This window comes from Pteronotus mesoamericanus, unplaced genomic scaffold (assembly GCF_021234165.1).
Source record: "Pteronotus mesoamericanus isolate MK-2021 breed Mesoamerican mustached bat unplaced genomic scaffold, CSHL_Meso_final scaffold_232, whole genome shotgun sequence".
NCBI lineage: Eukaryota > Metazoa > Chordata > Mammalia > Chiroptera > Mormoopidae > Pteronotus > Pteronotus mesoamericanus.
The window spans coordinates 24,232,294-24,259,513 of NW_026555311.1; the positions used below are offsets into that span (position 1 = coordinate 24,232,294).

The following is a 27,220-nucleotide window of genomic DNA, read 5'->3' on the forward strand; positions in this document are numbered from 1 at the left end:
CTACCTTTTGTGACAACATGGATGGAACTGGAGAATATTATGCTAAGGGAAATAAGCTAGTCGGTGAAAGGCAAATACCTTATGATCTCACATATAAGTGGAATCTATTCAACAGAATAAACTAATGAACAAAATAAACCACAGGCATGGAAACATGGAGCAGACTGATAGTGACCAGAGGGGATGGGGAAGGAGCACAATGGGGGAAAGAAGGAGAAGAGACTAGGCAAAGAACACATATGAATGACCCATGGACATGGACAACAGAGCGGGAATTGACTCTGGAAGCCAGGGGTGGGGGTGGGACGGGTGGAGGAGGGCAAAGGGGAAAAAATTGAGACAACTGCAATAGAATAAACATGATTTAAAAGTAAAAAAAAAAAAAAAGAAGCCCTGCTGGGAAGGTTGGACCTTTGTTGCCATCTGGAATGTGAATGATAAATAGATCCCTAAACTGATATAAAACTTCCCCTGGCTGGCAAGAGTGGCTCACTAAGATATCTGTACATCTAAGGTGGCTTAGGCTTTCCTTCTGGGAGTCTGGAATTTTGGTGCATGCCAGGCAGAGGGTACCTAGCTGACCAGCACCCAGTTAATATCTTGGGCACTAAAAATCTAATGAACTTCTCTGGCAGATAAGATTTCACACATGTTGTTACACATGGTTACTAGAGGAATTAAGCCCATCCCATGTGAAGTTGCTGGGAGAGGACTGGGAAGCTTGCCCTTTGTTTCATCTGGACTTTGCCCCACGTGCCTGCACCTTTTGCTGCCTTTGCATTATGATCTAACTGTAATGAACATTAGCCATGTATATGGCTATATGCTGAGTGCTATGAGTCCCAGGGCTGGGCACCCTGATGCAGCACAGTCAGTAACTCCTGCAATGACTAAGAGGTGATGAGGCCTGAACCAGAGCAGTGACGGTGGGAAGAGGAAGGAAGGACAAAGAGTGCCTCTGCAGCAGTGAGTGTCAATGCAGCTCGGCAACTGGTTTGGAAGCCGGGCCAAGGGAGAAGGGATATCTCACAGAAGCCTCTGTACTCTCATTGGGGGCAATGTGAAGATAGTGGTGCCATCAGCAGGAAGAGAGCAAATCCAACAAGAAAGGGACAAGTTCAGGTTGGAGCATATTGAATACTAGGACATACAGACAGAATATATTTGTCTTCTATCACTAGAATGGAAGGTCTGTGAAGACAAGAGACGTGATTCTGCTTTGGTCACAGCTGCTCCCAAGGCAGTACTAGGGAAAAAAAAAGACATCACTTGGAACATGCTGGACACTTGTTGACACTCAGTATATTTGTTGAAGAGATGATGAATATCAAATAGAGATGAGAGTGGAAGCTATCTAAATTTTGAGGGAAAGAATATAAGGAAAGAAAAGGCAGAGATATGAATATTCAACATGGGAGTAAAACAGGAGAGAGGAAAAAAGAAGGGGTTACAGAATTAAGAGAATCTAAGTTCAGTGTCACTCACAGGAGTCAAAAGAATGAACTACCAACACTGGAACACTCTGCAGAGAGGCTGATTAGGATGAAAACAGAATTGTTCAGTGGGTTTGTTAATTAGAGGTCGCTGGTGGCTTTCAAGAGAGTTCTGAAAAACAAGGGTTTCAAGCTTTAAGGGGAGAATCAATGGTAAAGAAGTGGAAGTGGCAAGTGAAGACTGTTGTTTCAAGAAGTCTAGAGTTGAAAGGAAGGAGAAATGAGAGTAACCTGAGGATACGGCAGTATCAAGGGGTAGCTTAGGTACACATAAGAAAGATCCTCTTCAGTAGTTCACCCTGCAATGGAAATCACTTATTCATCCATGCACCCATTAGGCATTTCTTGAGCATATTTACAGACCAGGTACTGTTCAAGGTTTTGAGAATATAGCAGTGAACACAACAGAGTGCCTGCCCTCAGGAAGCTTGAAGACTGATGGGGAGCTGAGGGCAGCAAGAAGCCACCTTAACAACATAACTGATATAATAGAAGAAAACACAGGTTTTGGAGTCAGGCTGGTTAAACCCCAGCTTGGTTCCATTTACTAGCTGTGGAACTTTGGGTAAGGGAGCCTTTGTTTTTTACATCTAAGAAATGGAGATGATACCTATTTCAGAGTTGTTTGTGAAGAACAGATGAGATAATGGGTAAAAATCATTTCTTAAATAGCATGTGGTATGGAGTAGTGACTACATACATTTCTCTTATTTATGATGTGAGATAAAGTAAAATATTGGACAATGTACCACAGTTTAATGGCAGCTTATGCTTTGCATGAACTAGAAAAAGGAGGATGGGAAAGGAAAATCACTATCAGAACCTGGAAAAAGTCTGAGTTTAGTCTCTTCACTCTGAATTTTTACTAAATTTTTACTAAATTTCTTATGGACCCTGGCATTAAATAGGGTACACACTAGATCACAAAGAATCTGATCATGGAAAAGGTGCTTCCCCCACTGTATACGAACCAGTATGGATTCCGGGAGCCTCAGCTCCCAGAAAAGGGATCTAGGTGAACTGATCGAATTAGGTTTGTAGAGCTAAGATGGCGGCTCTCACCACCATAATTCGCCCAGGGCAGTGACCTCCACAACGTCCACCTTGGAAAAGACTGAGAGTTACCATTTATTTATAATAACTATAGTGATTCTAAAAATAACGACTATCCTCCCTTAATAAACAAGATGTTTGATAAGTATGCCAAAGAGCATAAGATAGTCCTTGTAAATATACACATTACAAATACATACTCAAAGTCATAAACACACATTTGAGAAGGATGGGTTTAAACCAGACAGAAAAATTGCCTCACAGGCTTATTATCCACTTTAAATACTTGCACTCTGAACAGAAATTTGTTTCTAAGAGCTCATAAAGCAATTTCTGTACCAGAAAATTCCCTAGTAATAACCTAATGAATGATATTGCTGCAGCTACAAAAGTAGAATCCAGGCATCTTAAAAGAAACCTCCAAAGGCCAGTAACTTCTTTCTTGTGGATCATACAATCCATGATTTAGCTTTATGAAAAATATGTATGTAGAAGATGAAAGGGGGTAAAAATTAGAGAAAACTTGAGAAACCAAAGGTCAATTTGATCACAGCCTTAAATGTAAGTATTGAAGACTCACTTAAGGCATCTTCTCCTTACGTGAAGGGGTCAGAGAATGAATGAATGAATGAATATGAATGAATGTCAGTGAGAGGCCAGGGGACATGGCCACAAGCCACAGACACTTACGCGGTTCCATTTCTTGGACCAAATGGAGCCCTGTCTTCACTACTGACAGAGTAGACATCATAGCACTCTTTAATCTCATCTCTCAAATCCTGGGGGATAGAACAGGATCCATTTCGGACTTTGAGTTGCCGTATCCGTGGTACCCCTAACAGGAGGTTTTCATAGTAGATGAAGCTTCGGTTGTCAGCTTCGTTTCTGTGGCTGGGCTGTGTCTTCCAGTACAGCCCGTCCAGTAAGGCACCTTCTGTGAACTGAAAGAACAGGAAACATTTTTGAAAAGCCCCAAGCTCAGTGGCTGCCTTGTTCCTTCCTGGAATGTTTGCATGACCAACAGCATAGCGCTCTGTGAACACAGTAGTATGACAAGGGTAGGTTTTGCTGTCAGAGAGATTAAAGTTGGATCTTACTCCATCATTTGCTAGTTGTGAGGCTTGGAGCAGGATCCTCCTTTGGGCCTGGGTTCCCACACCTGTAATGTCCCTCTTTCGTGTGGTTACTACAACCGATTTGAAAGGTGACATGGATCTAAACAAGTATGTACACAGAGTTTTCAGGTCTCAATGAGGCTCAACCCATTGGCATAAGCCTGCAGTTTTCACTTCACAGTATGAACAGAAACCAAGAATTCCAATCTTTTGATATTTTCAGGTTCTGTTTTCAGTTTTGCTGAAAAGAAAACACTAACATGCTCTAAGTCTTTTCGAGGCTCATGTTTTTATTCCATTGAAGGTTAACAAAGGAGATTGTCCAGTGAGGCAAATTCATGAAACCACTACATAATGATTATAATTTTTTTTACAGTAGCACTTTCTACTGGCTTTGGTTGGGATTTGCCTTTTATTATGACTGTTGGCCATTCTCACTAGATTCCTGTGAGACTCATTTTGATTCTAGTTAATATTTAATATTTAGACTATTTTACTGAGCAGAGTTTATAAATGAGATATCTGCAAGGCACTTAAGTGTTATAGATGTTTTAACTTTAAAATCATTTAAATTTTATTGAGTTAAGATCTCTTCTGTGTAAATGCTGTATTTTCAGAAAAATAAAAAAATGGTACTGACTGATTTTCTTAAGTTTTATATATATTGCACAAAAGTCCTTAAATATACAATAAGTACATAAAGTAGCATTTTTTCAGTTTTGTTAGAACTAGAAATGGTGCCTTTGCAGATAAAATGGATAAAGTGTATATAGGTGTTTCATAATTATAGAATAAATAAATAAATCAAAATTTCCTATATATAACTAAATTTGGGAGTTGTGGTAGAAATATTGTGAATATTAATTTATTTTTTAAAATTCTAGATAGGACTTTGTACAATGTATTTTCATAAATGCCTTTCAAAATACTTGTTTTTGGCAGTGTTTTGTTTGGGGCCACCAAATTGATAGGATGCTATTGTTGAGAGTTTTAATTTTTTAAAGTGCACATGATATTTCAAATGAATAATGAAGAATGCATTTCTTTTTAAAAAATATATAACACTTTACAAATTTGTGTGTCATCCCTGTGTAGTGGTCATGATAATTTTCTCTGTATCATTCCACAGAGCAATAGGCAAATGGTGGGCACTTACTAAATGGAAACTCTGATTTTTGCTTTAGGACTGAAGGTGGGGGTAGACCAGACTATTTACATAAACCCACAGCCATTATCCACTTCATTGTACCTTGTTAAAATAATCAATAATTAATAATCATCGTTCTAAGCTTGCTTAGAAAGGAAAAGTCTGTAGATTTGGATTACTAGTCTGCCATCTGGTGGATCCTTTAATTGTTTGGGCAATTTTCCCTATGGTGACTCTCCAACCCCACCTACCTGCTGTTAGGGCTTGGCATTTATCAGCGTAGAATTGTGTGAAGTTTCTTGTTAGTTTGCCAGTTGGAAAGAAATCTAGCCTTTCTCAGTGTCTTATCAGATGATCAATAGAGATGAACTGATTTGCACCACTGAAGTAGGAAAATATTCATATTATCTAAGTTTCTATGCTTTAGAATGAACACCTTCCTGTGATCCAGTTTCCTCTTTCTTTAAAATAAACAGCTCTGACCCCAGGGTTTTATAAAATTTTAGAACGTATCTCCTCAGGGAAAAACAATCATTTTCTTTCCAATTCTCCCCTCCCCATTTGTTGTAGATTCTGAACCGCATATCTTCCAGATTACTTTAATGTTCTTCCTATGGTATCATTCATTGCTTTTCCTCTGCTACCATGCTGGAATTATGACAATTTGGTAAGATGCTGGGTTGAATTTTACATTAGAGATCTTTGAAAGACTGTGTCTGCCTCGTACCACACACTGTCCTAAGGTACCTGCCATCATCAACAAAGACACAATAAAGGGAAAAAAAGCAAGACAAAACAATGAATTTTTGCACTATGAGCCTTACATCTTAAGGGATACTCAATAGATATTTACTGAATCACGAATGACTGCATGAACGATAAACTAAGTGAGGAAGTCTCTGTCAGACTAGAAGAAAGTCCATTTTTCTTATTCCCTGGCCATGTGGAATCACTCTGAATCAAACAGAGATTCATTTACAACATGGAGAATATTAGTACTTACCTTGTACGGTTACTATAGGGATTAAACAAGTTAAGTATGAAACACTCAGCATGGTGTTAGGCTACACACTTGTAACAACTCACCATACCTTTCCCATCTTACATTCAGGCCCTGCAGATACTGCCAAACTGAACTTACGAGGCTAACGGAACAATTTTCCATGATAAAGAGTTACTTTCCAAGCCATTTGCAAATACCTTCCAGAAGTCTTCCATCGAAGAAAGAGTTTTAAAGTTAGTTTTCTCCGTTTTGGACACTGGGGTGTCTAGGAAGAGCTGTGACATGATGCGAGTGTAGTAGTACACACCGGAGCTCATCATCCCGTAGGTCACTGGAATAGAGAGAGCGAGATGAACTCTGAGGCAACCTGCCTTCATTCCCGCATTGCCCGGTGGACAGCAGCTAGCTACCTCTGGTCTGCTCGCACCCTTGCCTCCCTCCCTCTGTGATTCTTCTAGGCCATCTCCCTAGCTCTCTGGTCTATAAAAGAAATAAATTAACATTAACATATATGAAACAAAATTGGCTTACTACTGAGTATTGACTTAAGATCAAGTGCCTTTACTTGACGTTTGGGAATTCCAACACGCCTCTGCACCTGTATCTCCCAGCGCCTCCAGATCAGACCCTCTGACCCTGTACAGGCCCCAGCAGAGGCCACGGGAGCCCTTCAGCCTCCAGCTGTGCAGGTGCTGCTTCCTTCCCTGCCATAACACTGTCATTCCCTGTCTGTTCCCAGATCTGTTCTCCACTCCTCTGCCATTCCCTGTCTGTTCCCAGGGAATGGCAGGGAATGGCAGGGAATGGCAGGGAAATGGCAGGGAAATGGCAGGGAATGGCATTCACAATGCCATTCCCTGTCTGTTCCCAGAGAATGACAGGGAAAGGCCCTGCCATTCCCTGTCTGTTCCCAGATCTGTTCTCCACTCCTCTTGCCCTGTTCGGTGCCAGTGTCTATGCCCTGAGGTTGACCTCCACAGACCATACCACACTGGGTCCCTTGTGAGCGGGAGGCTGAACAGGAGATGTGGGGGCATGAGGAGAGGGAGGTTGGGTTTGTTCCCTCCACACCTACTCCATTCCCTCACCACCTGGGTGAAGTCTGGCAAGGGACTCTCTAACCTGGGCACAGCTGCTGGGGAAATCTGTCTGCCCATGGCCACACTGGGTTCATGCCATGCCATTCTCTCCCCTTTTCCTCAAGCCTCGAGGTGGGAACCTTTCCTGAGTGCCTCACTTCCCCTTGTTGGTCTCCATAACTCCGCACACCTTTGTAAATAGACCCTTCATGAAACTTTCTTTAATGACCACTTCAAGTTTTCCATCTCTTTCCCTTCAGGATGCTGACAGATACTACACATTTACTTCCTACCTATCAAATCTTGTATGAAATCCTTAAGCTCAAGTTCCACCCCTGCCATGAAGACTTGCTGATTATACCAGCCCATTCTGAATAGTCCTGGGGGGAGGTGGGAAGATAATTTATAGGCTTAGTAGGTCACAGATTAGGGTTTGAATCTTGATCATGACCTTTACTTGTTATATGACCTGTGCAAGTTGCTGAAACTTTCTGAGCTTAAGTTTGCTCTTCTGAAAGGTAAGGATAATTAGCTATTTCATAGGATCTTTTCTTGGTTCTAAAAATAAAAATAATAACTCAAACTTATCCAATATAGAGGCATACACTTAAATGCCCAATAATGGTGGTTCATCCTCCTTAATCAGATTGCTATAACATAGCTATTAAAAATGTCAGCACTTTAATGAGTACTATCTCATGCTGGACTCTAATGACTACAGGTGTGATATGCTATAGTTCTTATAATTAGTTAAAAAAGTTTCCAGAGGAAACATTTTTTACTTCTTTTGACCACAGTTCTCAACACCCAGCAGGTGATTAATACTTAGCTGATTCTATAACTATCTCAGGCATCATAAAATCCATTTGAAAACCTTGTTTTAAATGATTTGGGATTAAATGCTATTTAGTAAAAATCTCTCATATAATCCCCTTTTCCACCTGAGCATCAGATAAAATTAAAATTAAGAGAGGAATAGATAACAGTGACCTAAACAATAGTGTGACGGACAGTCCATCTTGAGCAGCCAACGGGACAATAAACACACACTCCACACGGCATATGCACAGTATCAGAGGGGGAGGGACATTTCCAGTTTCCTCGATTAGGCTTCTACACCTGTCATTCTATGACCCACTAATGAGGACAAGCACACTCCTCTTTAAGTGTTACATGATCTGCCACCTATCAAAAACTGAATGGGAGCAGAATTAAGCATTTACACCTTTAATCCATTCACATTTATGGAACAAGATGTTAGATATGAAGATGAGTAGGATGTGACCTCTGTTCTCAAGAAGAGGAGATCACAGAGTTCTGGGGAGAGCACACCTACACTGCCCCACACAGAGGTAGACAAGGTATCATGCAGTCTACAAAGGCCTTCTGTAGCCCAGAACTAGTCAAGAGAATAAAGCTGATATGATGCTAAAGAGTAGTAGGCAAGCCTCCTCAAGGCCAACTAAATAAGTTTACTTTTTTAAATTAACTTGATTTAAAAAAGATAGAAAGAGAAATTAAGAAAACAATCCCACTCAAAATTGTTATAAAAAGAATTAAATACCTAGGAATAGACCTAACCAAGGATGTAAAATACCTGTACTCAGAAAATTATATGATTGAAGAAAGAAACTGAAGAAGATAGAGGACACACACAACATGTTCGTGGATAGGAAGAATTAACATCATTAAAATGTCCATACTACTCAAAACAATCTATAGATTCCACACAATTCCTATTAAAATTCCAATGACCTATTTCACACAACTAAAACAAATATTTCAAAAATTTATATGGTACCACAAAAGTCCCTGAACAGCAACAGTGATCTTGAAAAAGAACAAAGGTGGAGGAATTACACTACCTAATATGAAACGATACTATGAGGCCATAGTAATCAAAACAGCATGGTACTGACATAAAAACAGACAGATAGATCAATGAAACAGAATAGAGAGCTCAGAAATAAAGTCACACCTTTCCAGACAACTAATGTTTGACAGAGGAAGCAGGAACATACAATGGACTAAAGATAGTTTCTTCAATAAATGGTGTTGAGAAAACTGGACAGATACATGCAGAATAATGAAACTAGACCACTTTCTTATGCCATGCACAAGAATAATAAAAATGGATTAAAAACTTAAATATTAGACCTGAAACCATAAAAATCCTAGAAGAAAACATAGGCAGCAAAATCTTGGAAATTGCTTGTAGCAAATTTTTATTGGATATATCTTCCCAGGCAACAAAAGAAAAGAAAGAATAAACAAATGGGACTGCATCAAACTAAAAAACTTTTGTACAGCAAAGGAAATCATCACCGAAACAAAAAGACTGCTCACAGAATGGAAGAACATATTTGTCAATACATCTGATAAGGGGTTAATATCCAAAATGTATAAAGAACTTACAAAACTCAAAACCAAAAAAACAAACAACCCAATTTAAAAATGGGCAAGGCATCTGAATAGACACTTCTCCAAAGATGACATGCAGATGGCCAATTGATATATGAAAAGATGCTCAGCATCATTAATCATCAGAGAAATGCAAATTAAAGCCACAATAAGATATCATCTCACACCTTTCAGAATAACGATTGTCAATTGTTCAACAAACAACAAGTGCTGACAAGGATGTGAAGAAAGGGGAACCCTTTTGCACTATTGGTGGGAATGCAGAGTGGTACAACTACTATGGAAAGCAGTGTGGAGACACCTCAAAAAAATTAAAAATGGATCTGCCTTTCAACCCAGTTATATTGCTTCTGGGATTCAAAAACACTAACTTGAAAGAACATAAGCGCCCCCTGTTCATTGTAGCATTATTTACAATCATCAAGATATGGAAGCAGCCCAAGTGTCCATCAGTAGATGAGTGGGTAAAACACCTATGGGACATTTACACAATGGAATACTACTCAGCCATAAAAAAGAAGGAAATCTTATCCTTTTCAACAAAAAGGATGGACATGGAGAACATATGCTATATGAAATAAGCCAGTCAGAGAATGACAAATAACACTGATTTCACTCATATGTGGAATCTAATGAACAAACTGAACTAACAAGGTAAATGGGGACAGATGTATAGATGGAGAGCAGAATGACAGCTTGAGCAGGGGATTTTAGGGGGCTGAGGGATTGAACAGAAAAGAAGGACTCATGGACACGGACAACGGTGTGGGAGCGCTGGTGTGTGGGGTGTATAAGGTGACTAAATGGTAATGGAAAAAAATACAATAAAAATTAAATAAAAACACAAGCACAAAGGGAGGTGACCAAGCTGCTTGGCTATATGGCGCCACCTGCTGGACATCAGGAAGAACAATGATATGTAGCTTTGAGGGGCTTTTTACTATTCAAACATCAATCCGTAAACAATAATTCAGTTAATTCCTTGTGCCAGGCCCTGGACTGGTGGTCTGTGGGATATCTTTGAGTGACATTTCCACACACTCCAGGAGTCAGCTGCATCATGAGTCTATCTAGGTTGTACAAAAAGGACCCTGTATTTGGAGTCCAAATGATTTTGGTTTGTTTTCACTTTGTTTCATCTTCAATGCCTGCTTCTATGTTGTGGGTCTCAGTGTCCTGGGATCTGGGAAAACTACTTAACTTTTCTAGACTTCAGTTTCACTATCTAGAAAAAGTGAATAATAATATCTAGGGCTTTTGTGTAGAAAGACATAAAACACTACTCAAAACTGGAGAAATGTATGTAAAGACATTTTGCATATTGTCAAATGCAATAGAAATATAAGACTGTTATATCATTTCTCCTTTCAGTCCCTGATGAAGAAAGCCCAGTTGGAAGGTGGCATCCACTGTTTAAATAAACTAAATTGTGAAGGAAAAAAATGGCAGCATAAAACAGATAAACTTAAATGAGGACTAGAAAGGAGAAGAGAACATTTTAAAACATAAGGTAAAGGACACATATACGCACATATCCTATGTACATATATTTCTTCTGCTATTTAGTCCTTGTCTTAGTTCCCAAGTTCCATTTTCCATAAAATAAACTAGGATAAAAAATACCATCACAGCACCACCAACTAGTCTGCATGTAAACTAACCAAAGTCATCTTAAAAACATGCTCTCATTTCAAAATAGGCAGCAGATACTACATTATTCTGAATATTGTAAAAGAAATATAAGCTCAAATACTAAAAACAAATAAAGGGAATTGTTCACTGAATGAACTCCCAATTGTTAGGATCAAAAGCAGGGAAAATTTTTCCATGTAACAAAAGAAAAAAAAGAAAAACAACAGGAAAGCATAAAAAGAGAGAAAAAGGCAGAAATCTGACAGTGCATGAAATGTGAAGAGGTTAAACTTAGTAGATAACAAAGTCTTATTAAATGTGGATTAAAAATAATAAAAATGCATCTCTTGAATTTTTATGAGCTGTTCAACATGAAGTAAATAATAAAGGAATGAGAAAATGTGTATTAGACATATATTAGTAATAAAATACTTTTTAAAATTTGTTAAGTGATATAATCATCTAACAAAGAAGATTATAAAGTGAGTATTGAATTAAATAGACAGGTTATTTTATACTGATAATTTATGCCATATACAATGGTTTAACTATAATAAACTCTTATGTACTGAATAACAACATCAAGATATATAAAGCAATACTTCCTAATAATGTAAGGAAAATTACCAAAACCACAATTGTAGCTGGAAACTTAAATTTATATTCTCTCAATGTTAGAGAAACTAGACAAAAATTAATCAGGGATATTAGGGGTTTTAACTGAAAGTGTGATTTAATGTATATACATCAAACTATATCCTGTATCAAAAGAGATCATATATTCTTTTTAAAAATACCCACAGAACATTTGCAAAATTTAGTAATATGCTAGGCTACCAAAGGGAACTTCAGTAAATCCCTAAAATTAAGATTCAAACAGAAAGGCGTCCTTATAAGGAGGCAGCCATGTGTAGAAACAGAGACAGAGACACAGAGAGAACACCCTCCAGAGACAGAATTGGAGTGATGCGGCTTCACACCAGGGACACGAGAGTGCCCGCAAACTACCCTCTGCAGGCACTTTGATTGTGGCCCTCTATCCTCCAGAACTGTGAAAAAATACATTTCTGTTTTTTTTTAAAGATTTTATTTATTAGTTTTTAGAGAGAGGCGAAGGGAGGAAGAAAGAGAGGGAAGGAAACATCAACGTGAAGGAGTAACATTGACTGGTTGCCTCTCATACGCGCCCAACTGGGGACCACACCCACCACCCAGGCATGTGCCCTGACCGGGAATTGAACAGGCAACCTTTCACTCTGTGGGATGATGCGCAACCAACTGAGCTACACGGGTCAGGGCCATTTCTGCTGTTTTAAGCCACAATAGTCAACAAACAAAAACCCCCAAACCAAACCAAAAAGCTCTCACAAAAAGCAAAAAACCAACCAGCCAACATTTTTAAAACCACAAATGCAGAATATTAATATAAAAAGAATAAACAATCATACAGATAAAACCAAACCATTTAGACATTTAAAAAAAATTTCTCTTAATAACTCTTGGGCCAAAGATGAAATAAAAACTGCCAAACAGATATAAATATGCCAGCTATAAAGATGGTACAGCCCAGGTGCCTTGGCCCCAGTATTCCAGGCCATCTACCGCCAAGTGAGGCCACCATCCTGAACCAGAGAACGAACTCCTTTCCTAGCTGTGTTGTACTATATCACAACCTCACAGGTTAGAACATGGTGGGGACAAAGAATAGATATTGGAAGGGACCCTATGAATTAAAAATACTATATATAAATGCAGAGTGCTATACATAAATCAAAGAAGGATTAGGCTTGAACTGTTCTACTGATCGTATAAAGAAAAGTTCTTGATTGAATGAGAAGTACTAGTGAATAAGAACGAGGATGAAAACGGGTGAAGTTGCCAACATTTAGTGAGAACCTCTATGTGCCATACTGAGATGTACCTAACAGTATCCCTTCCTCCCTGCCTGCATTGAGGGAGACAGATGCATGAACTAGAGTGACAATCCAATGGGAGCAGCGCTGTGACAGAGGTGGGCCCAGGACACAGCACAGCTCAGAGGAGGGGCTAGTTCGTAAAGGTTTCTCCATGGATCTGGCTTGGGAGCTGATCTTGAAGGATACGGAGAAATTAAACAGACCAACAGGAAAGGGACAGCAGAGGCCTTTTTCAGACCCACAGGTGGTCTAAAGTGGTTGAGTATCAGATGGTCATAGGAAATGATAGCTCTGAAGAAGTAAGCAAAGGCTGTATAGTGAAATGTTAGTCTATTAAGTAAAGATTTTCAACTTTATCTTGAAGGTGAGGTGATTATAGCATGTTAAATGCAAGACAGCGACCTGGTTTAATCTGGTTTCAGACCCAGCAGTCTGGAAGCAGGGCCTGGGAGTCCTAACAGTCTAGATATTGGATCCCATTCAATATGTGGTCCAATGGCCTTGGAAGCCATCTTTTTCAAATGTAAATAAATCTTGCCACTCCTCTATTTAAAATCCTGGGTTCTCCCCTAGCAACACCTACCAGATCTGCAGGGTCTGGCCCCTGATCACCTTTCCATACTCATCTTAGACACCCTCTCCAGTAATTTGTCTTTATTTAGCTTCCAAAGTGTTCTGGGCTCTTTCTTGCTCCAGATTCTTCATTCCCACAATTCTCTCTTCATCTGACTGGCTCCACTCTTGCTTTAGGCTTCAGAGAAGCCTTTCCTGCATAGAAATCCTCTTCCCCAATTGTCTTCTTTCACTATCACTTACTGCATTTAAGGACAGGGCCTAAAACTGTTTTTAATGAAATTCCTGAACAGTCGAATGAATGAATAAATGAATACTCCAGGATAGGGATGATAAAGGTTTAAAAGAGGGATAATAGAGATGTATGAAAGAAAAAGATCTGAGAGGCACTAAAGAGGAAAATTTAGGTGGAATGATCAGATGAGATAAGGGAAAGCGTCTGGAATGATGCCTCGGTTTTGGGTGAGGCATTCATGGGGGTGAAGTTAGCTAATATCACCCAGATAGAGACCATGAGGCAAGCCAGTTTGGATGAGCCAGATGATGAGTTCAGGTTCAGGAAGGCTGAGATGCCTGGGAAGCATACCACTGGAGACGGCACTAAAAGTTGGCACAAAGTGTATAGTTGATGAGAGAGTGAAGGGGAACTCGGAGTGACTAGCATACAAGTACCAATGGAAGCTGTGGGAAGATCACTGTCTGAATCTGTTTCAGAAAGGAGAAAACTAAGAGGGTGCAGAGAGCAAGGTGGAACACAGAAACAGGGAGTCACAGATGTGTAAGAGGGAAGTTTCTAGAATGGCAAATGCCATGGGACCATATGCCAAAGACAGAAAAGAGCACATAAAAATTGGCAATTAAAAGGTCTCTTGGACCCGGGCTGGTGTGACTCAGTGGACTGAGTGCAGGCTGGCAAACAGAGAGGTCACCAGTTTGATTCCCAGCTGGGCATGTGTCCCAGCTGGGAACACACAAGAGGCAACCAATGGATGTTTCTCTCCCTTCCCTCTATTTGTCCCTCCCTTCTCCTCTCTCTAAAAATAAAAAAATAAAACCAAGAGGTCCCTAGGTTATTTGATATTGCTGGCAAGATTTTAACTAGTAATTAAAAAGACAGTTTTTGAGCAATGGGGAAAGGACTCACTCACTAAGAACTAGCGTGACTTTGCTAGGAGTATCTCATGCCTGCTTATCCTCACTTCCTTTCTAACTTGATCAGCGGCTGATAGATCACAGAAATAGTATCGTTATTCAGAGAGGCATTTGGAAAGGTCTTATTATCCTAAGCTCAATGACATTATAATTCATGAACTCACCCAAAGAGCTTTCACTAATAGACTGGTGTTCTTGAACCAATCTTTTCTGATTTATTAATTTACCAGGATAAGATCAGGGAGATACCAACTTTGCTGATACCGTGAGGCTAATATATGAGATGAATGAATCTAGATCCAAGATAATTTCAATGAACTGGAATGATGAACAAATCCTAATGAGATAAAATTTAACAGAGCTCAAGGGAAGTCTTCCACTGTGTTCCAGGAAGAGATGCTCAAATACTAGCTGTAGGACACAGTGCTTTATTGTTTTGGGTAAAGAGACTAATGAATCCTATGAATTATATAAAGAGTCAGGCAATGGAAGGGTGCATGAACCACAGTACAGTATCTGGACGAGGATTCTCAGGGCTCCACTTCTCCACTCTGCCCTTTGAGACTTCTGCCGTGCTTTCAAAGGAACTTCAGTAAATAGAACATGTGCCAGAGGGAGTTTCTACCATGAAGGTCACTCAAAATCAAATCTCCAATCACATGATCAAAAGGCAAAAGAATTGGGGAGGTTTAACTTTGAGAAGACAGGGAAGACAGGATGTTCATCTCCAAAATTCTGATGGGCTAAATTGGAGAAGAGACATGGAAAAAATACTTGGTATTTGTGGGCTTGGAGAGTGGAACTAAGAGAGGAACTTAGGTGGGAGTAGACCTTGGCTTTATACAAGGATGAACTGTCTCACGTAGCTATAGAAAAATGTAATGAACCGTTTTAAGGAAGAAAGTCTCTTAACCTGAAACTCTAGCTCAATGAGAAACAGGACAACTGACCATTTGAGAGGCCTGTTGCAGGGGGGATTTTAGCATTCAGTAGAGGTTTGATCGCATGCCCCCTAAAATCCCTTCTTAACCAGAGATTCTACAATATTCTAAAAATAAAACTTTGCCATGTAAAATATGTAGCAACTAATACAAGAAAAAATGTGATTAGTGTGAAAAAGAACAAAAAGCATAAAAATTCTAAAATAAATAAGAAAAAAAGTTACATGACTTAAGGTATGCTCCCCAAAACTGTAGCTATTCAGATTATTTACCTGGCCTAGTTCCAAAACTTGTCAGTGCATCTGAAAACCCACTTCCCAGGGCCACATATGGAAGACTCTGATTTAGTATATCTAGGCAAACCATAACTGTTAAAAAAATTCTCTTGGTGATTCTGATGCTCAGGCAGTTTTAGAACCCCTAAAATGCTAGAGTTACTGATAGGATCCTTATATTTTGCATAAGAAATAAGTATGTATGTATGTGTCATGCTTTAAAATTTTAATAAGTCTAATCAACTTGTTAATATTTAGGGCTACTGTTATTTAATATTTAAGCACCATTTCTATGCAAGGAGTAATCTCATCTTCATTGTTCTAAGCTCTAACAGCTTAGAATAGAAAAGTCAAAAATATCGCATCTCTTGCTTTATAACTTTCAATATAATGAACAAATTATCTCTAGCTTTTCAGCATTTCTTAGACAAAATGTTTTTAAAAATAAGGAGATACTTTCTAAATAACAGAAAATTTCAGAAATTAGTTAAAAAACTAAGATGGTAGATGTTCATATATACATACTTTTTAGCTTAAATAACTTATTTTTTCCTGAAATTCCTACTTGGATTTGCAAAGTCTCAGAAAAACCTGAAGAGAAGAGATACCCTGCTAAATCTCATTAAGAGCTTACTAGTGTTAGTGAAAACCAGTATCGGGGTATTAAATAAATCCATATTCCATTTCTTAAAATTATAAATATTGAAACTTTGAGGTTCTTTAATCTTTTGTGTTCAACTTACAAATCTTGTTATTCTTTTTATAAATCTAGTAAATAAAAAATTGTTTTAAGGAAGCTTTTAGCGTTTAGTCAATTAAGTTCAAGGTGATCAATTTTAATGTAATAAGAATGACATTACTAAAGTATTGATTAAATATTGATTCTCTCCATACACAAAGAAGGAGACTCTTTCTAATGTTGGTGTGAATTTCTAAGCATTTCTACAAGAGTGAACTCCGTTTCCAGAGGAGGACAGTAAGAGGTCCGGCGGTCTCAAGTCTGCTTCCTGTCTGTTCTCATAAGGAGTTTTAGAACGGACACGACAGCGCTCCATCATCCGCTGCCCTGTAAACTTCAAAGGATAAATACATGGTCCGTGACTTTTTGGACTTTGAAGCAAATGATTTCTAAGACTCATTTCTGGCTAAGGCTTCTCTCCCTTCCCCTCCCAGAGGACGCAGGGACTTACTGAAAGAACAGAGAAAAAAGAAAGAAATCAGTCTGCAGTAAGTTTCTTGTAGAGTAAAAACCTGGTGATTATTGAAGAATGAAGGCATTCATACAACACACTAAATCCAAAAGAAAGGGACTTTATGCATCCATAAAAGCAATACTAGGCTGACATTATTTGTATTTTCTGAAAGTTGTATCTGTGAAGTCATTTTGCTGAAAATAATTCTTATGTAGACTTTACACTAATTAATGTAATAGTGACACTGTAATTATTGTTAAGAAATCAAATGCAAACATCCTTTCACTTAGTTTTTTGGTGTATGGCAGGTTGCCACATGCATCTTAGAGTGCAAATGATCACAACCAACAATGAACTGGCCGATCGGATAATGCTGAATTTCAGTTAATGTTTACCAGAGAAGAGAGCTTTACCAAATTCTAAATTGGAATTGAAAACAGAGAACTTCTAAATTAACCCTTGTGGTTAATATATAATTCCTTTTCATTACTATTTTGACAGGTCAAATATTTCCAAAACTTTTTTTTAGTGGAAGGAAATGCTCTACTTACAGATGCACAAGACTATGAGAAAAAGGAGGTATGTGACCAGTTCCCGCAAAACGCTTTTCAGGTATTTCTCTCGGGTAGTGTTGCTTTCCTCCATGAGTCTTGTTCCCCAGAGACCTTTAAAATAATAATAGAATAAAACTATGAATGGCAAAGGAAAAGCATATAAAATAGTATAGCCTTTAAGGAGGATTCTTTATTATTATTATTATTATTATTATTATTATTATTATTATAGCATTCTCTGAATGTATTTTGGAAATTGTTTTAGCAGGAGTCCTTAGCAAAAATTTAGAAAGGGGACAGGAAATAAGAGCAGTCTAAAAGAGAGATTAAATAATTGTCCACACACATAAGCTCTTCCTACACGGGGGAAGACAAAACCTGGTAATTATCCTATTATTAAACTTAGTACATGATAAAATTACATTGCAAATGATACCTTTTAGGTCACCCCTGAGGAAAAGAAGTTCTGGCTGGAGCATCCTTTCTCTTTGGAAACATCTATTAAGTTTCCAACACACTGGCTGATAATCTCTTTGTATCCATCTTCGTTCTTTAAGAAACTGTAGCAACCGACTATGCTCAACATGCTTAGTTGAACAGATTTTTAAAGTGCCGATTAACATACAATCTTTAAATTAAAAGCAACTACTTTGCCGACTTTTGCCTTTGGAGTGAGTATAGTCAGCAACCATGGTCTATATTTTCACAGATGGAAAAAGTGTTGGGCTGGCTGAGCGAAGATGACATAACCCTCCCTGAGATCACTGGACAGAGTTACTGCAGTTTTGGACTGGCAGGCAGACATGGTGGCCGTCCAAACCCCCGTTAATGAACAGTGTGGTAAAGTCACATTGCTGGTTACTTGGAAGAAACTTAATGTTTTCCAAAAATGACAAACTTCTCCATCTTTTCAGTTAGATTAGGTTGGCTGTCAACAGAAGCCAAGCCGGTCCATGGTTGCCTCACACTCTTACTCCACAGACGTTAACCCCTTCAATCACTGAAACTCATAGACCAACCAAAGCCACAACCAAGCTACACAGAGAACAGGGGAAAAACAGTACATGGTCTTTCGCTTTGCAGAAATGCCTTCATCACCAGTGTTCATGTATTCTTAAGGCTTATAATAATAAATTAGTTCTAGTCCTAAATTTGAGTATTTCATTTCCTTTCCTTCCTTTTTTCTTCCAAATTTCCTTTAGGAAAATCAGCATCGGGATTCAAAGACACCGTGTTACACATCATAGGTTTCACCACACTGAAAGTGGAGCATAACTTATGACCAGGTTTGCTTCTGCCAAGATCTGGTAGTTGTCAGGGAATTACTCACTCAGAAGAAATGCAGCAAGCAGAATGTTTGTTCGCTGAAACTATCATATTAAAGAATTATTACAAATTTATATGACATGGAAAATTACAACTCAGAATAACACAGAGGCAGCCAAATGTTAGGCTCAGTAGCCCTGGACACAACCACACCATTACTTTGGGTATATTTCTTTTGGAAGCCAGGCCTAAGATATACACATAAGTAGAAATTGTTAGTCTCTTTACCATCAGGACAGATTGTTGCCTTGCCTCACTGGGTCCGTGATTTCACTCTTTATAAACAATGCTTTATAAACAATGCTTTAAATGCTATGCTTTATAAACAGTGTATGCTAAGGAACAGTCATGGTTCTAATATTTACAAGTGGTACTGCTTGACCTGTAAGTAGATAAACCAAACTCCTTTCAAATTTTATTCAAGTTAAACTGGCAATGGTCTATGGCAATTCAGCTCTAGCTCTTGAATGAAACATTTCAAATGAAAAGAAACAAGTCTCTTTATTTACACTTTTATTTTATTTTTAAAATATGTTTGATTTTAGAGATAGAGGAAGGGAAATAGAGAAACATCGATGTGAGAAACAGTGACTGGTTGCCTCCCATAGGCTCCCCGACTGGTGATTGAACTTGCAACCTAGGTATGTACCCTGACCAGGAATTGAACTCATAATGTTTTGGCGTACAGGATGAAGCTCCAACCAACTAAGCCACACTGGCCAGGGCTATTTATACACTTATATATACTTTTATACATTTACTTTTCTAAATTACTCTATTTACCTCCTCAAATATTTATTGCTTTAAAAGTTTCATCTAAGTTCCTTACTGGGTGTGTAGGTTGGGTCAGTCTTAGGGTACGGGGACCTCTTTACATTTTGCAAGGTGAGAAATGGCTGCATCCACAGTAGAAAAAATAGCTGTCCTGTTGCTTTCTATTTCCCATGTTTACAGAGTTAATAGAGTAAGAATGGTTAAGGATAGAATTCAGGTCCAAAATGGCACAATTCTTCAAAATCAACTGTTGCCTTTTCCCACAATTGTCCCAGTTCTGGAAAGAGCACCTTCCCAGCATTCCACGTACTCGTGTTCCATATGTAAGGTGTCTCCAGCTGTTAGGGAGAACGTTACATGTGGGAGACACTAGGCAGTGTCCAGCTTCCTTCCTGTTTACCAGGGTGCTTGGTTACTGCCAGAGCCCAAAGTCGGAGCACATCACCTAAAGTGTCTATTCCTCTGTGCAGTGTTACTTACTAATATCAATACAGAGGAACTCAGAGATGGATAATCCAGAACACAAAAGATATCACAAATAAATAAATGGCTTTGAAAAAATGCCATCTTTGCACCTATTTGATCCAAATGCTTCCAAAATCTTTTTACTTTGTAATATATTAAAAAATATCAGAGAGAATGATACAATGAAGTCCTATGTATCTCTCATCCACCTTCAACAATGATCAATTCAACATCAACAGACACTCACCCATTCCTCCATCCCCATTATTTTGAAACCAATCCCAGCTACCATATCATCGCATCTGGAAATATCTCAGTCCCATGGTAAAAAAGATTCAGTGGGGATCTTTTGCCTCAGATTAACCTGTCCCATGTAAAATACACTAAACCCTTATGACTTTATTGATCATGACAAAGTACAATGTACGGATTTGGAGTCAGAGTTGAGTTCAAATGAGGGCTCAGCCACGTACGGGTTAAGAGCGTCCTAATGTCATGAGCTTCCAACTCCACTTTTGAAAATGGAAGAACAGCACCTCTTTGCGGGATTGCTCTGCTCTGGGAATGAGATTATATGTAAAGCATGTAGAGCGGTTGGAAGAGGCCTGTCTATGCTTCAGAAGCAGGTCTATCAATAAGATGTCCTACTTCGGATGCCTAGATGTCAGAATACTGTAAAGACCCAAATTTGTATGGACTTTGAGTTCATTCTGAATAGCCTGACTAAATGCTCATTGCATTTACATCATGGAGGGATCCTGTTCCTGTGCTCAAACCCCTGTAGGCCTTGTTTAGACAGACAAATACAAGCCTCCCTAATATTCTTTTGACCTGCAGGGATACCTTCAGAAAGAGATGTGACTTTTATATTACTATTGGTCCATTTCCTAAAGAATAGTCACTAAGTGACATTGGCTCTGCAATCTCGGATTCTAGTCAGTCGTCCCCTGGGGCGCAAGTACATGCCACCGTTACCCACCAGTTCCAACCTGCCCATTCCACAGATAACTCATATTCACATACCCCTACCTGAGGTTTTTCTTTTTCTTTCTTTGTCTAAAAACCTATTTTTCCCTGTTTGGGTTAATGATACCAAGCTAGAAACATGGGTTTCATCCCAGAATAGGCTGTTTTCTTAACCCTCATAGGGAGTTGGTCCATAATTCTGAGGGCTTCTCTAATTTAACATCCTTCCAGCTCACATGACCTTGTTACACGCTTTATCACCCCTCTCTGTCAGACCTTTCCTCACCTATTCTTCCAGCAGGCAGTGCCATCCACTTTACCCCAGGTCTCTACATTCTTGCTAGAATCATCTTCAGATTGACATGTGATCATATCAGCCCCCTGCTTGAAGCCCCCACTGGCTTTAACTGTCTATAAGAAAAAGTATCAAAGAGCTATAGGCTTACTTGGTCTTTCTTCTGATACTTTTTTCCCTCATCTACCCTCACCCCTTACCCCATCCTTCAAAACCTAAGTCAAGTTTAACCTCCTCTGCTGCCTCCTCTTTTTGAGTCCCTCCCATACACGGGATCTGGCATTGTAATTATTCAATTACATCTCTGTTTTCTCTACTAAACTCAAAGCTCCTTGAGAGTTGGGATGTTGTATGATTCCTCTCTATATCCTTAGTACCAAGCGCAAGAGACTCCATAAATATTTCTTGACTGAAGAAATTTTGTTACTAGCATAGCCTTATCACAGAGTAGCAACCCTCCCTCAAAAAAAGAAAAATCCCCATGGCAATGAAAATACATCTCATTGTTAAAAATTTGTGAAAATAAAAAGGGAAAAGGAAGAAGTGATAAAATGAGGTTTGGATTAAAATAAAGGGAAAGTCACAATAGCCAAAAGGTGAAAACAACCAAAGTGTTCATCAATTGATGAATGGATAAACAAAATATACATGCAATGGAATGTTATTCAGATATCAAAAGGAATGAAGTCTGGATACATGCTACAACTTGGATAAACCTTCAAAGCCTGAACTAAGCCAGTTACAAAAGGACAAATACTGTATGATACCAATAATACCTGAGGTGCCTAGAATAGGGAAATTCATAAAGACAGAAAGTAGAATAGAGGTTAGCAGGGGCAGGGAGGAAAGAGGATGGGGAGGTGGTACTTAGTGGGTAGAGTTTCTGTTTGGGATGATAAAAAGTTCTGGAAATGGATAGTGATGAGACAACCGAGTGAGTGGAAAGGAGGTTTTTGTTTGTTACAGCAGCTTAGCCTACCCTGACTGATACGGCTAGTACTTTATGATTTCTCCAGAAAGCAAAACAAAATGAAAGCATATATGTCTAAAATAACAAACAGAAAATGACTTTAACAAGTTACTACACTAATTCTTACATAAAACATATTCAACTTTGGAAATTCAGAAAAGATTGATAACTCATGTAGAGTGTCCAATTGTATCTTTGCACCAAAAACTTTAGAGTTTGCTAAAACAAAAGTAAACTTTTGTTTAGTTTTTTAAAGGTACATTGGGAGTACCTTTAAATTTGGGGCAGTCTGTAAATTTTTCATCCATCCTTCACCTCCTTTGGTCCAGGCCTTCAGCCCCTCTTCCCTGGCTGCCTCCCCCATGGTCCCCCTGTCCTTCTTTGCAAGCTCTCCTGCACAGCACGCCGCCTGACTCACACTCCCTTTCAGCAAGTTCTGCCCTACTCAAAAACTTTCCACCACTTTGGAATACTGAGAGGTGAATTCTTAACTCCTTGATTAGATACAATGCTTCCCAAAGCCGAGCCTCAAACATTTCTTCTTTACTATCTTACTTCGGCTAAGAAGATAGATCTAGCTGCAGTTCAAGGAGCAAAAAGGACCATTTGTTGTCCTTCTTGGGTTCATGTCATTAAACGCAACACAAGAGTATGTTGAAGCTAGAAGGGACCTGCAAGGTTCTACTTTTCTACTTCATAAATGAGCACCTGAGGCCCAGGAAGTTTGAGTGCATTGCATAAAGCCACGAAGGCAGGAGACCCACAGGGAAGCTCCTGGCCACCCCAAACTCCAGTAGCCTCTCTTGCCTTTAGAAACTGAAAGCTACTTTCTGTTCTGATCCTAGAGCACCACTTACAAAATGCATGTAAGATTTCTGTCATTGGTATCCCAAGAGGGGAAAAAAAAAATCACAGCTCATTCATGGTTGGTTATTTATTTTACTTTTCTGGGTTTGTCTAATTAAAAGGATCATGATTTAACATTGCATATTAACTCATAAGAAATTTCTCACTTCAAGGAATATTTTTTAAAAACACATTTAAAACAATGTAAAATAATATATTTGACCCTTGAAAAACACAGGTTTGAATGGAGCAGGTTCACTTATGCTGGGATTTTTTTTTTTTTTTAACTGACCCATCCAATTCAAAATCCAGCGTTCAATGGGCAACTCTGCGGCTGGGAACCCGCACAGGCAGAGGGCTGACTGCGGTTACAAGGGAAGGTCAGTGCCCTCCACCTCCTGGTTGTTCAAGGGTCAACTGTATATAATTTGAGGTTCGAACCTTAAAAAGGAACACTTTTTTAGTAATCTAGTCACACAGGCTATTCAAAAAGGATCTTTTGTTCCCCGCCATGTGCTGAATCAAATTAACTAGCATAGGCACTAACGTAAAACGAGTAGCAAAATGTACACTTTCTAGAATTTGTGATTTAATATATGAAGTACAACATGGGAGAGGCCTGTTATACATTTTACATGCCTCATCTCTTTTAGTTCTCCAAAGTCAAGAACTAAATATTATGAATTTAAAAAAAAAGTAAAAATTGGGGATCAAAGAGGTTAAGCAATTTGCTCACCGTTACACAGCTAACGTGTGGTAGGACTGGGGTCTATAGGCAGGCCTGACTTGGTCTTAATCATGTTGCTATAAAAACGCCTGGGTGCGCACGCTCACGCACGCTAAATTTTCAAAACGGACAGAGAGATTAGAGAAGGGAAGGGAAATTTTCAAAAGAATTGTGGATGGAAACTCTTAAAAGTGGAGATTAATAATTCAGGAGGTAAAAGCAAATGAAACTCTTTCCCAAGGATGTCTCTGACAAAACTTTGCAAAAATAGGATTTCCATCTGCTTTTGGAAAATCCGTGTCTTCTTAATAGACACTGTCAAGTTTGAAAAATCCTTTCCTGCCTTTTGGAGAGCTGAGTGCACTATAACACATTTACACACAGCTGGTATCTGGTGACTTCAATGCTTTGTTGGAATTTCAAAGAACACGACTTCAGTTATTTAAACACATACTTCTAAGTTTTTAAAAACAATGTAACTTTTTCTGCAACGGTTAGAGAAAAATGCCTAGAATTAGAAATAGCCAAATAATAACTATTTCAAAGGTATATATTTTTTTCTATTCGTGGTGTCCTCAACAGCAACCTCTCCCAGAAACAACCACACACATCAAAACATCAATGACAACACAATGACACTTCTCCCACAATCTGGATGACACCCTACTGTTACTCTTTCGAGAACGGGATGAGGGGCAATGAGAGATAAAGACCTGTGGAAGACCATGGGTACTAATATAGAATTTTCGTTTCAATTTAGTGAAATTAGCAAGTATACACTGTAACTACCATTAGTTGTACTACTCATTTTTCCCCGACTATAAAAAAAATCCCCAGATGTATGCTTTCACTTTAATACGACTTTCACTTATTTCCACAAGTAAAAAATATGCTAACATTTTTTTCTTCTAGAGAAGGAGGTATCCAGTAAGTTTGCACCGACAAGGGCGCAGCGGAATTCGGCTCTGGGTACCGGAAATAGAGAAGAACTAGCAGAGGTAGGGAACGCGCTTCCAAGGGAGGCGGGGACGCAAGGGGGATGCGAGGTGGATCCCCGGAAAGCAAACCGCAGCGGACGATGGCTCGGCCGGCGCCCACTGTTCAGGTTTGAGCATCAGCCGCTGCGGGTCGCGCTCTTACCTCGCAGCCCGCGAACCAGCCTCTCGGCCCAGGCCACTCGCGGCGGCTGACCGTCCAGGGGGAGGTGGCGATGCAGCGGGTCCCCACCACCAGCCGGGCTGGGGCTCGGCGGGCTCTGGTCCTCTCGCCGGCGCCGCCTCCCGCTCGGGTGGCCGGAGCTGTGGTAGCCCCCCAACCCCCGGCCCCGGGCGCCCGCGGAGCTCACGGCCGAGGAGGCGGCCGACCTCCGGCTGCCCGGGCGCCACTCCACGTCCATCTCCACCACCATTCCCCCTTCTTCCCCTTCCACCTCTTCTTCCTCCTCTTCCTCCTCCTCGGCCTCGAAGCCTGGGTTGTCACGGCTCCACGCCTGCCGCGAGCACGACGAGAGAGGAGGAGACGGGGAAGCGGAGGCTCCGGCCGGGGGGTCCCGTGCGGCCGCCTGCCGGATGCGCTCCATCTCGATCTCCAGGCCCCTCTGCTCGCGGAGGCCACCCGGGGCCGCACTGCCAGCCATCAGCCGGCCCGGGCCCGCCGCTCCGGGAGCGGGCGGCTGCTTCGCGTCCCCGGGCAGCTGCGGCTGCACGCGGCTCGAGTTCACCATCGCGGTCACTGGTGCCCAGCGCGCCTTCGCCCGGAACAGCGCTCGGCTCTGCCCGCCGCAGAAGCCATGTTCTTTTCTTCCCGGGGCCCGCCGCCTACTGCTCCCCGCCCCCGACCTCCCTGCAGTCCCGCGTCCCTCGCCCGCCCCCTCGGCCCGCCTCCCACTCGCCTCGCCTCGCCCAGCGGCCCGGGCGCGCTGCGGGGGGAGGCGCGAGGGAGCCACCCCCGCGGCAGGCGCGCTGGGCCAGCGGCGCCCCGGCCGGCGCTCCAAAGGGAGCCTCAGGTCAGCGCGCGCGCCCGCATTCCATTCGGGTGAAAGGGTTCGGGCGGGGACGGAGTCGCTGACCTGTCCGCTCGCCCGCCCGCCTTTGGGAAAGGGCTCTTGGAGCTGTCACGGAAATCCTGCTTGGGTCCCCCGTTAACCGCCATTCACTTCTGCCTTGATTTACCAAAGTGGAGGCGGGGGGAGAGACAGAGAATTTGATGGGATGGTGTGAACTAGTGAAATTCAGCCTGAGCTGGTGTGCAGCGGGGGTACGAAAGCTTTTCTTCTTTGAAAACCACCAACTACTAACGTTAACTTCCTTGGCTTTTGACGGCCCTCCTCTCCCGTCTTCTGCAGCTTTTTGGATTGTTTCTTCAGTCTTTGGTTAACTCCTCTCTCCGCCCTTGGGGGACCCTGTGGATTCCGTCCCGGGACTCCCAGATCGCTGGTGTTCCCAGCGTGAGCTCCTCCGCTCCCTCTCCCCGACACCCCTGCAGGGGCCCGCGCGGACGCCTGAGCGGTAGAATCTTCCATAAGGCCCCACGTCCGGTACTTTATTACCACTCCACGGAGCACATCTAACTCTGCAATTGTCTGAAACTGAACTGACTCCAAACTAGTTACCTTTTCCCCTCCTCTATTAAGCCTGCTTCACTTCCCGTATCCCCAGTTGAGATCTGAGGCATTGTTGTCCTCCCCATTTTCCAAACTACGCTTCATGATAATCTCATCCCTCCTCATCCTACTGCACCTCTTTTCCCCCAAATCTTGTTACTTATGCCCCACAAATGTCCCTCTGGCAGGACCTCTCTTTTCTCATTATCCTTGTTACTGGTTTAGTTCAGGGCCCTTATCTCATGTTCTGTTCTACATTGAAACAATGTATGTGTCCATTCCACCTCATTCTCCATTTCAGACACTCTAATGTTTCCAAATTATATTCCAGAAACAAAGCTGCTCGTGGCACACTGATGCTTAGACACCTCTGGGGGCTTCTGAGAGTTTAAAGGATAAAATTAACTTCTGTAGTTTGGCTTCGTAAAAGTTCGTAATCTGCTCCTGCCCTTGTTTTCCTAGCACAACCATAACAAAGGCACAGGCTGGGTAGCTTAAACAACAGAAACTTATTTTCTCACGCTGGAAGTCTGAGATCAAGGTGGCGGCACGGTTGGTTTCCTCTGAAGCCTCTTTCCGTGGCTTGTAGATGGTAGTTCTCTTCTGCTGTCTTCACATGCTCTTTCCTCTGTGTCAGGGTCTTAGTCTGACACCAGTCACATTGGATTAGGGCCTATCCTAATGGCTTCATTTTTAACTTTT

The 27,220-nt window shown here is 40.7% G+C and overlaps 1 protein-coding gene and 1 non-coding gene across 2 annotated transcripts in view; both read right to left on the reverse strand.

Annotated features, from left to right (window-relative positions):
- The window catches only part of PKD2 (polycystin 2, transient receptor potential cation channel), a 64,284-nt gene extending 38,555 nt beyond the window's left edge, over positions 1–25,729 (reverse strand). Inside the window, exons 1-4 of the mRNA XM_054591758.1 lie at positions 25,057–25,729; positions 17,545–17,658; positions 6,009–6,142; positions 3,237–3,487 (exon numbers count right to left, since the gene is read on the reverse strand). Coding sequence (XP_054447733.1) covers positions 3,237–3,487; positions 6,009–6,142; positions 17,545–17,658; positions 25,057–25,639 — 1,082 coding nt within the window. The 5' untranslated portion in view covers positions 25,640–25,729. The remainder of the gene's footprint in view (positions 1–3,236; positions 3,488–6,008; positions 6,143–17,544; positions 17,659–25,056) is intronic.
- LOC129085458 (U6 spliceosomal RNA) lies at positions 4,712–4,817 on the reverse strand. Its single transcript, XR_008530711.1, has one exon. It is a non-coding gene; the product is annotated as a U6 spliceosomal RNA (small nuclear RNA).
- Positions 25,730–27,220: the final 1,491 nt, after the last annotated feature.